Here is a 12,234-nt window from a genome sequence, read left to right on the forward strand (position 1 = left end):
CATCAATGGAGGAATGAAGAAAGAAAATGCGGTATGTATATTTTAAAAAGCATTTTATTTCATTTTTCAAAAACTACTTTTTGAATATTGACCTAGTAGGCTACAACCCTGCTATATTCGCTTTTTAGTTCTAACGCTTGTTTTGTAGACTTCCTAGGATTTTCTACACCCACAATCATAAAGAGTTTTACTTCTTCCTTTCAAATCCCTATGATTGTTATTTATTTTCCTTGACTTATTATACTATGTAAAACACCCACTGTAATATTAAAAAGAGGTGGCAAGAGCAGACATCCCTGCCCTGTTGGGTATCTTAGGAAAAGGCATTCAACATTTCACCATTAAATACACTGTCAGCTGTGGGTTTTTTACAAATGCCCTTTATCAGCTTGAAAAAGTTTCCTTCTTGTCCTACTTTGCCAAGTTTTTATCATGAGCGGATGCTGAATTCTGTCAAATACATTTTCTGCATCAATCAAGATGATTGAATATTTTTTTCACTTTTGTTCTTTTTATGTCTTGAATTACATGGCTTGGTTTCAAAATGTTAAGCCAATCTTGCAGTCCTGGGATAAACTCTACTTGGTCATGATGTACTTTCTTTTTTATGTATCATACAACTGGATTTTCTCCTGTTTTATTAAGGATGTTTTTTCACCTCTGTTATGAGAGACATTGGTCTGTAATTTTCTCCTATAGTAACGTCCTTGACATGTTTTGGTGTAAGGGTAATGCTGGTCTCATAAAACACATAAGGAGAGTGGCTCTTTTAAAAGAGCTTGCATCAAAGGTAATTTTTTTAGAAGTAAAAGAAAGCAAACATTGCCTGAATTTATATGACTGTTACCCTGATAGAGGAAAATGAGTAAAACTATGGTATTATACACAGTCATGATAGTTCACAACAATGAGTATCTTGAAACTCTTATCAGCAAATAAATTTCCCTCTTGAGGACCAGTAGTTCTCTATCACAGGCTTTTTAAGTCAATTTCTTTACTTGCCTAGAATTAAATCTTAGACAAAGGCCAAGCAGTACTTAACTCCTTTCGGCACCAATCTCAGATTTTTAGGAATAGGTAATCCATACGTTAAAGATTAATGAATTCTTTAAACATTACTGAACATCTTTTTTTCTCTCCCTACTCAAATTAATAATCTAGGTGAAAAAAAAATGAAATAAAAAGATAAAAACGTTTTTTAGATTTAAATAATAGTTCGATAGAAGAGACATCTCAAGGTAGAAGACGACAATACAATCTTTAGGAATTCAAGGGAGAAATTATTTCAGGCTAATGTACCCAGAAAAGGTTTTACATACTATAAGGAAGTAAGAGCTGAGCTCTATGTTAAAAACAAAGTAAAAGGAAATCTATTGCACTGAGGGCTGGCGCAAGAGTAAAGGCCAGAGGGCACAGCATGAATTTGGAGGAGAGGGAGCAATCAAGGCCAGCTGGAACCACAAGGTTAAGGACACAGATCCTGAGGCCAGACTGCCTGGCTTCTCATCTTGGCTCTGCCACTTAATGGTTTTGTGACTTTGTAAAAGTTACATAACCTCTTTATGCTCCAATTTCCTTTAAAAATGGGGACAAAACCACAGAACAAACTTTCCACTGTGCCTTGTATGAGTTAAGTGAGCTAATTGTGTGAAACTTTGAGAACAAGGCTCAGCAGAAAGAAAATGCTCCAAAAGTAATTTAAAAGGGGAGTTAAATAAACTTATAGATAAACGCCTGCCAAGTCAGTCGAATAACCTCAAGGAGGGAAGCACGTGGGTTTGTCTAGAAACACAATGTTCGCTGTTAAACACATGAACGGTTTCATTTCAAAACAACAAAGTGTTCTCTTCCACTTTTCTTAAAACTTTCCCATTCATTTTAGCTTTCCATTTCCTACTCCTAATGCAGACAAGATTTATTTCATTTTCAAGCGGCTCTGTCCCAACATAAGCAAAACAGTGCAAGCACAGTGCTATGTGACAGCTGATGCTCAGCCCTAGCATGGGGCACCACAGAACGTGCTGGAACTGCAGAGAGCTTGAGAACGCAGGCCTCATCTACAGAAGCCCACAGATGGTCTCCAACCAGGCCCGAGGCATCCGAGGGCCCGATGTTGTCAGACTGCCCAATTTTCAAAAGAAGCTGAAGGCTCAGATTTTTAGATGAAAGCTCCTGATTTTTACATGTATGCAATTTATAAAAACGCTGCCACAGGGACCACCACCGCCAGCCAAAGAGAACATGCCTGACTGCTGGATTTGACTCGGGTGCTGCCGGCAGCCATTCTGATTTAAGCCGTGGTGGCTACAACAGTAATCTGAACTAGACTGAAATGAGAGTCTGGAATTAACCTTACACGACAGAGTCTGTCAACCTTTTCTTATTTTAAAGTAAACATTAGATCATTATATTGTACACTGAAACTAATATAACACTACATATTAATTATACTTGAATAAAAAATAAAGAACCATTGAAATTGCAAGGATTATTAGAAACTTTTATCAACAGCTATATGCCAAAAAACTAAACAATCTGGAAGAGATGGGAGGCCTTCCTGGAAACCTATAAACTACCAAGACTGAAACAGGAAGAAATAGATTTCTTAAATAGGCCAATTAACTATGAAGAAATTGAGTCAGTGATAAACAACCTTCCAAATAATAAAACTCCAGGCCCAGACGGTTTTCCTGGGGAATTCTACCAAACATTCAAAGAAGAAATAATACCTATTCTCCTAAAGCTATTTCAAAAAATAGAAACAGAAGGAAAGCTACCAAACTCATTCTATGAGGCTAATATTACCTTGATCCCCAAACCAGGCAAAGACCCCCTCAAAAAGGAGAATTACAGACCGATTTCTCTAATGAATATGGATGCCAAAATCCTCAACAAGATCCTTGCTAATAGAATCCAACAGTACATTAAAAGGATTATCCATCATGACCAAGTGGGATTCATACCTGGGATGCAAGCATGGTTCAACACTCGCAAATCAATCAATGTGATACATCATATCAACAAGAAAAGACTCAAGAACCATATGATCCTCTCAATTGATGCAGAAAAAGCATTTGACAAAATACAGCATCCTTTCCTGATTAAAACCCTTCAGAGTGTAGGAATAGAGGGTACATTTCTCAATCTCATAAAAGCCATCTATGAAAAGCCTACTGCAAGCATTATTCTCAATGGGGAAAAGCTGGAAGCCTTTCCCTTAAGATCAGGAACACGACAAGGATGCCCACTCTCGCCACTATTATTCAACATAGTACTAGAAGTCCTTGCAACAGCAATCAGAAGACAAAAAGGGATCAAAGGTATCCAAATCGGCAAAGAAGAAGTCAAACTGTCTCTCTTTGCAGATGACATGATACTCTATATGGAAAACCCAAAGGAATCCACTCCCAAACTATTAGAAGTTATAGAACAATTCAGTAAGGTGGCAGGATACAAAATCAATGCCCAGAAATCAGTTGCATTTCTATACACGAATAACGAGACTGAAGAAAGAGAAATTAGGGAATCCATCCCATTTACAATAACACCAAAAACCATACGTTACCTTGGAATTAACTTAACCAGAGACGTAAAGGACCTATATCCTAGAAACTATAGATCACTTTTGAAAGATATTGAGGAAGACATAAAAAGATGGAAAAATATTCCATGCTCATGGATTGGAAGAATTAACATAGTTAAAATGTCCATACTACCCAGAGCAATCTACACTTTCAATGCTATCCCGATCAAAATACCGAGGACATTTTTCAAAGAACTGGAACAAATAGTCCTTAAATTTGTATGGAAACAGAAAAGGCCCAGAATCTCCAAGGAACTGTTGAAAAGGAAAAACAAAGCTGGGGGCATCACAATGCCGGATTTCGAGCTGTACTACAAAGCTGTGATCACAAAGACAGCATGGTACTGGCACAAAAACAGACACATCGACCAATGGAACAGAATAGAGAACCCAGAAATGGACCCTCGGCTCTTTGGGCAACTAATCTTTGATAAAGCAGGAAAAAACATCCGGTGGAAAAAAGACAGTCTCTTCAATAAATGGTGCTGGGAAAATTGGACAGCTACATGCAAAAGAATGAAACTTGACCACTCTCTCACACCATACACAAAAATAAACTCCAAATGGATGAAAGACCTCAATGTGAGACAGGAATCCATCAAAATTCTAGAGGAGAACATAGGCAACAACTTCTATGACATCGGCCAGAGCAACCTTTTTCACGACACATCGCCAAAGGCAAGAGAAATAAAAGATAAAATGAACTTATGGGACTTTATCAGGATAAAGAGCTTCTGCACAGCCAAGGAAACAGTCAAAAAAACTAAGAGACAGCCCACGGAATGGGAGAATATATTTGCAAAGGACACCACAGATAAAGGACTGGTATCCAAGATCTACAAAGAACTTCTCAAACTCAATACACGAGAAACAAATAAACAAATCATAAAATGGGCAGAAGATATGAACAGACACTTTTCCAATGAAGACATACAAATGGCTAACAGACACATGAAAAAATGTTCAAAATCATTAGCCATCAGGGAAATTCAAATCAAAACCACACTGAGATACCACCTTACGCCAGTTAGAATGGCAAAGATAGACAAGGCAAGAAACAACAATTGTTGGAGAGGATGTGGAGAAAGGGGATCCCTCCTACATTGTTGGTGGGAATGCAAGTTGGTACAGCCACTCTGGAAAACAGTGTGGAGGTCCCTTAAAAAGTTAAAAATTGAACTACCCTATGACCCAGCCATTGCACTACTGGGTGTTTACCCCAAAGATACAGACGTAGTAAAGAGAAGGGCCATATGCACCCCAATGTTCATAGCTGCATTGTCCACAATAGCCAAATCATGGAAGGAGCCGAGATGCCCTTCAACAGATGACTGGATTAAGAAGCTGTGGTCCATATATACAATGGAATATTACTCAGCTATCAGAAAGAACGAATTCTCAACATTTGCTGCAACATGGACGGCACTGGAGGAGATAATGCTAAGTGAAATAAGTCAAGCAGAGAAAGACAATTATCATATGATTTCTCTCATCTATGGAACATAAGAACTAGGAGGATCGGTAGGGGAAGAAAGGGATAAAGAAAAGGGGGGTAATCAGAAGGGGGAATGAAACATGAGAGACTATGGACTATGAGAAACAAACTGAAGACTTCAGAGGGGAGGGGGTGGGGGAATGGGATAGACTGGTGATGGGTAGTAAGGAGGGCACGTATTGCATGGTGCACTGGGTGTTATACGCAACTAATGAAGCCAAACTTTACATCGGAATCTGGGGATGTACTGTATGGTGATTAACATAATATAATAAAATAAAATTTAAAAAAAAAACCTGTTATAACACAGGCCTATGAAAAGTAATTTTTCATTTTGTATTTGCTGAAATACCATTACTCTTAAGTTTAAATGTACCGATCATAAAAACACTTAAACTTAAAAAAAGAAAATGTGAATATTCTCAGTTCTAGAAATACCTGAAACCACTGGATCATCTCACCATTTTCATTTACTGTAAGTGAAAATATTTTAGATGGCCATGAAAAGCACATCAGGTAAATTTAAGCCTCATTGCTCAAAATCAGGCCATCTGTTTTTACGGTTCACATTCAGGACCTGTTACAGAATCATTTATGTGTTCACCTCCTTGATTTCTTAAATGCGTCAGTTAAAAATCTCCAAGCAGGACATTATTAACAAGCACAGAACTCAGCAGTATTTTCAGCAGAAGGTACGTAAATTTTAGCAGAAGGTACGTAAATTATAGATGCTTCTCCTCTAAAGGCTAAAGCTATGTTCTTGCCGAAAGTGCATAACCCATTTCTTTGAGATAGGTTCAATCAAACAAACTCAAATTGAGGACCAGTCCATAAAATAACTGGTCCCCTTAAATGTGCCAACATCAGAAAGACAAAGAGAAGTTGAGGAATTGTTTCCAAGTAAGGAAGACTGCAGAGAAATGACAACTAATCAGAGTCACAGACGGAGTCCTGGATCAGAGGGACAGTGTACTACAAACCACTAACAAAGATTCTCTGCTTGACCAAACTTTAGTCGGACTCCCCTGAGCCCAACTGGGCTCATCCTGGGCATGCCCGCCACCCACTGGCGCTGCCCCAGCCCCGCCGCCACCCCCTCGGCTATCTATTCCGACTTTTCCTGTTGTATGTGGAATCCAGCCCAGTTCTATACTGCCATCCCTTGTCTCCTACTGCAATAGTCCCTCGGTGAAATCTGGTTTTGCTCCTGTAAGTGCTGGCAGTCTTCGACAGTACTATAGTATAAGTACAACTAGCGGAATCTGAAGATGGATTGTGGAAGAGTATTTTTATCGATGTTGATGTTTCTGAATTTGAGTTGTATAGAGGTTTTGCATCATAGGGGTTGGCAAACTTCTTCTGTAAAACAGGGCCAAATAGTAAACATTTTTAGGTAAAAAGGGCCACATACAGTTTCTATTCTCCACTGTTTTTTTTTAAGAACACTTTAAAAACGTAAAAACCATTTAACAATCATAATCATAATAATCATAAATAAATTAAAAAATACAAATAAAAATATAAAAACCACTCTTGGCTCAAGAGCCGCACAAAGCAGGCTCAGGGCTGAATTTGGCCAATGAGTCATAGTTTGCCAACCCCTGATATAACGAATATCCCTGCTCTCAGGAAATACGCAATGAAGGGTGTAAGAGTAAAGGATCATAATGTCTGCAACTTACTCTCAAATGATTTAGCAATAGTAATAACAATGGTAACATATGAGATCAATAAAATACATGGTCAAATATTCACAATTGGTAAATCTAGGTGAAAGGTGAAGGGAGTTCATTATACCATGCTTGCAACCTTCCATTAAAATTGAATTTCATCAAAATAAAAGGTCACTATTTACCATAAAAGGGCACAGATGTCCGTGGGGGTTGAAACCTGGAAACCTCAATGTGCAGATAAGGGGCGCAATTCTGGTGGCTCAAGCAGGAAAGACTGAGAACTCTCACAAAGCAAGAGGTATTCTGCCACTAAGGTCATTTAGATACATACCCATGTGTCCAGAGGTATCTAGATTCTCCGGTCATCACCAGCAAACTCCGACGAGGCAACATGACTGGCACTGTGACACCATCTGGGTGCTTAAAATCCATGACAATCTTGAAGGAAAAATGAATGCATAAAGATGAATCCAAAACACCATGTATTCCAAGAACAAGTATGATTGATTCTGGCTATCTTTCTAGGTTAATAGAGATTAAGACGTGATAATGCTTCTTCTAGAAGAGCATAGGGGAGTGGTCCTCAAACTTCAGAGCACATAAAAATCAACTGAATGGGGCACCCAAGTGGCTTAGTCAGTTAAGCGTCTGACTCTTGATTTTGGCTCAGGTCATGATCTCAGGGTCCTGGGATCAAGCACCACGATGGGCTCTGCACTCAACAGGGAATGTGCTTGAGATTCTGTCTCTCCCTCTGTCCCTCCTCCTGTACTATCTCTCTAAGATAATAAATAAAATAAATTCTTGAAAAAAAATCAATGAATGACTAAAACACATATTTCATCCACAGGTTCTAACTCAGCAGGTCTAGGATGAGGCTCAGGAGTCTGCATTTCTAACAATTACCCCAGGAAATTATGACGCAGGTGGTCTGAGGATACAAAACACTAAGGCGGTGGTCAAATGCTAGGACTTGGAGCTGAAACGCTCATTCCTGACTCTTCCATTTGTAGCCACATGACTCAGGACAAGCCACTTAACCCCTCCATGCCTCAGGTCCTTAGCCCTTAAAGGCTGGTTACGTGAATTAAAAATATAATGCAAAATAAGGAATCTGGCACACAATAAATATAAAAAACAGCAGCTGTAATTATTCATAGGATATTAAAAATTAATAACCCCCCAAACAACCATTAGATACCTATTCTCATATAACCCATTTTGCCTTTAAAGTCACTCAACATTTTGGATATTACAGGCTAATTTATAAGAGATAATCAAAGAACACAGGAATATTTTCAGCAACTCCTCCTAAGTTGTGCTCAAATATTATTGGATATTTATTGGATAAATATTATTGGATATTTATTGGATAAATATTATGGATAACAATCTATAAAGATACAACACCCAAGAAACTGTTTTTGAATGGGATAGACTGGTGACGGGTAGTAAGGAGGGCACGTATTGCATGGGTGCACTGGGTGTTATACGCAACTAATGAATCATCGAACTTTACATCAGAAACCAGGGATGTACTGTATGGTGACTAACATAATATAATAAAAAAACATTAAAATAAAAAAATTAAAAAAAAAAAACTGTTTTTGTCCTCAGGAACCCAAACACCAAAGAGTTCAGTCTAAACATAGCAGCAGCTGACAAATGTGAATTTAAAAGGCATGCCACAGGGCTAAAAAATATTTTTAAGTGAACAAATCAATCCCCTTGAAAAATAAATATGCCAACCAAGTATCAGTGGGATGAGCAGAATCTAGCATCTTTGTTAAAGGTTAACTGTTAGCATGGTAACTGGCACAGTTAACTGTTAGCTACTGTTACTATCAGCAATATTATTGGTCCAAATTAGATAACAGACATGAGAATTCTTCATAAACTACAAAGAATTATACAGATCTAAGCTGCTTTCTTCCCTTCCAAGTATGGAAAATAAAGTAAGATGACAGCATTTCATTTTCTAACAATTATCTGTTCCAAATGATCACATATAATTAAAAATAGACACACTCTAAAAACATTCTATTGATAACACTGCAGATGAATTCAGAAGTTGTCAGGGTGAAGTGCTGCATGGACACCCACAACTTCCCAAAATGTATAAGTAAAATATACCAATAAGAGGATGGACAGATAGACAGATATTTGATAAAGCAAATATATTAACATGTTAACTATAGAATCTAGGTGGTGGGTATATAGGTGTTTGTTGTACAATTCTTTCAACTTTTTTGTATGAAAATTTTCATACTGAAAAGTTGGAGAGGGACGCCTGGGTGGCTCAGCTGGTTAAGCGTTTACCTTTGGCTCAAGACCTGATCCCAGGGTTCTGCTCAATGAGGAGCCTGCTTCTCCCTCTGCCCACCGCTCCCTCTGCTTGTGCAAAAGAAAGAAAAAAAGAGAAAGAAGAGAGAGAGAGAGAGGAAGGAAGGAAGGAAGGAAGGAAGGAAGGAAGGAAGGAAGGAAAGAAAGAAAGAAAGAAAGAAAGAAAGAAAGAAAGAAAGAAAGAGAAAAAGGAAAAGGGAGGGGAAGGGAGGGAAGGAAGGAGAAGAAAGAAAGAAAGAAAGAAAGAAAGAAAGAAAGAAAGAAAGAAAGAAAGAAAGAAAGAGAGAAAGACTAAAAAAAGAAAAGAAAAGTTGGAGAAAGGAGAAAAAGCCACTGTGATGCATTTTTAAACCAGTACATACAGGTTTCAGGTTTCTGAAGAAACACTAAGGTCCACAAATAGGAAAGAATAATGAGCACATTTATTAAATATTTTGTTAGAGAGAATCATTTGTGGCTTAAGGGAATGAAAACTGTTGATGGGAAAATACTCTGAGAGACTAGACTCCAGCTTATTCTTTAGGTAAGTACTTATTTTTCATTGTCTGAGATATCAAAGGCCACAATGTTGAGCGAGGGACATGTCCTTGCCCACCGAGAGGTTACAGTTTCTGGCTAATTAACACTCAATATGTGTGACAAATAAATAGTACCTATTTACTTGTGAAATTCAAACACATTTCCTCCCATCGACAGAGAGTAATGATTTTAAATAGGGAAATCCTAGTTTAAACAAATGATTAGAACTAACAAGACAAGTATGAATATAACACTAATTAATTTGGAAACACTTGTCCTGAATACAGAAGCCAAGTTTCAAGGAAGAAAAATACACTACCAACTAAGCCGAATATTATGGGATATAGGTTAGAAAATATACACAATACTTATTATTACTCTTGATGACCATTATCAGTTTGCTAGAGAGCCTCACAGAACTCAGGAAAATAGTTTACTCACTGTTGACCAGTTTATTATAAAACATTATAAAATGATATGATAAAGGACACAGACGAACATCCAGATGGAAGAGAGGCACAGGGCAGGGATGTGAGAAGGGGCACAGAGCATCCCTGACCTCTCCGGGTGCGCCCCTCTCCTAGGACCACCATGTGTTCGTTCATCAACCTGGAAGCTCTCTGAATCCCATACTATTGGGATTTTTATGGAGGCCTCATCACATAGGCATGATCAATTATTAACTCCATCTCCAGCCCCACTTCCACCTGGAGAATAGGAGACAGGACTGAAAATTCCACGCTTCTAACCCCAGCTTGGTCTTTCTGGTGACCAGCCCTCATCCAGGAGCCCACTAAGAGTCATCTCATTAGAACAAAAAACACTGTCATCCCCCAGGATATTCCAAGGGATTTAGGAACTCCGTGTCAGAAGCCCAGGTGAATGACCAAACATTAGAACAAAAAACGCTCCTACTACTCCTATCGCTTACAAGTGTTTCAGGAGTTCTGTGCCAGGAACTGGGGACAGAGACAAACATATATGTTTTCTATTACCTCACAGGTTATCTAATGTGAAAGTACAGTTTTTTTAATTTAAGAAAGTAATTTTTACTTATAAAATTAAATGTACATTTTCTTTGAAAACTAAATTTTTCTTAAAAAGCCCATCATAAAATATTGTCACTATCATCATATTTAAAGTATCTTTATCTTAAGTGAACAATGCTCAAGAGACCAAAAAAAAAAAAAAAAAGAGGGGGAGAGAGAGGAAAAAGACTTTTTAAAAAATTCACCAAGGATTCACAATCAATAATGTTCCCCACAACTCCTGAATCATTCTGCCCTGTGACAGCTTCGCTCCACAGGACCTTCTTTCCAATTACTCTTTTTAGTTTTACCTATTTTCCTTATTTTCCGAGATGGCAGAGTCAATAAAGATCAAGGTCCCAGCAAGCTTGTGGGGCATGACTGAGGATAATGTTCAGTTCAAAGCAAGTAAACAAAAAATCTTAGACTTTCTGATCTTATAAAACTTTTACGCATCCAAAGTACAACTGAATGAAAACCCAGACACAGCCATCACTCTATCACTCAAGTGAAGAAAAGATTCGTGACAGAAAAGTACATGAAATAAATAGATCTCCACATCGGCTAAACAGGAAAATGGAGAGTACACTGCACCTGGGACCACTTCGGAGAAGAACACAAATTTAATGTGGATCCTTACTGGTTAGAAAGGGGCTGAGACGGTTAGCCTCCTGAAACCCTGAAGGGCATACACACAAGAGACAACACGATGTGAAGCAGGACATGTGATTCACATCAAATGACGAATGTCCAAAGTCACTCTGTTTGCCTGAAGAAAGTATCCCACAGCCAAGAAGGGAGCAGAAGAGAGAGAAGTCCACCTGTTTCCCACAGGCTGCCAAAAGTAAATCTTCTGTATTGGATCTTGTCATTGGACCCAAATGTAGTAAGAATTTGCTTTTTATTGTAAACAGCAAACAGGTGATTCCACACGCTTCCTTGCAGCCATGTCTACCATGTCTGGACAAGCGGGAAAGGAGAGGAGACACGCTCACGATTGCAAGCGGACAAGACTGAAGCTACAAACTACTGACAAAGAACTACAGGTATGTCAAAAATGTCTGTTTACATCCTCTCCTTGGATCACAAATACAGAATCCCAGCGTATCATGAGATCGTTAGTCCACTGTGGGGGAGACAAGGAACTGAAAACATTTTAGTAAAACAAATATAATGTTCTGTTTCTCTACAAAAATGACACTCCTAGAAGTCTACTTTGCCCAGCTGAAAAGTAGCTGGAAGAGAAGCCTGCTGACATGCCAAATTATTCCAGGGCAGAGGACCTAAAGGAATTTTGTCTGGGACACGTTCGAGACCAGCAGCTGATGTCAATGACCTTTCCATCTCCTCCCACATAAGCCTGCTCAGTTTCCATTCCTTAAGGCAAGTTAATATCCAAGACTGAAACCAACCTGTTTCCCTTCCTTGACTCCTACTAGCAAAACAGGTTTCCAAACAACAAAAACAGGAGCCTTGACATTTGCTAAATTTCTTGAAAACCAGAATCTCAAGATAACCAAGTCTTGTGAAACTCAAAGGAAAGAAACAATGGCAAGAACAAGACCCAGGGCCTCTCATTTGAAAATCACTGAA

The 12,234-nt window shown here is 38.5% G+C and overlaps 1 protein-coding gene across 3 annotated transcripts in view; it reads right to left on the reverse strand.

Moving 5' to 3' along the window:
- ALKBH8 (alkB homolog 8, tRNA methyltransferase) overlaps positions 1–12,234 on the reverse strand; it is a 55,475-nt gene that overhangs the window by 16,523 nt on the left and 26,718 nt on the right. For all 3 annotated transcript variants that reach the window (XM_034665687.1, XM_034665689.1, XM_034665688.1), the window contains exon 8: positions 7,083–7,189. In XM_034665687.1, coding sequence (XP_034521578.1) covers positions 7,083–7,189 — 107 coding nt within the window. The remainder of the gene's footprint in view (positions 1–7,082; positions 7,190–12,234) is intronic.

This window comes from Ailuropoda melanoleuca, chromosome 8, assembly GCF_002007445.2.
Source record: "Ailuropoda melanoleuca isolate Jingjing chromosome 8, ASM200744v2, whole genome shotgun sequence".
NCBI lineage: Eukaryota > Metazoa > Chordata > Mammalia > Carnivora > Ursidae > Ailuropoda > Ailuropoda melanoleuca.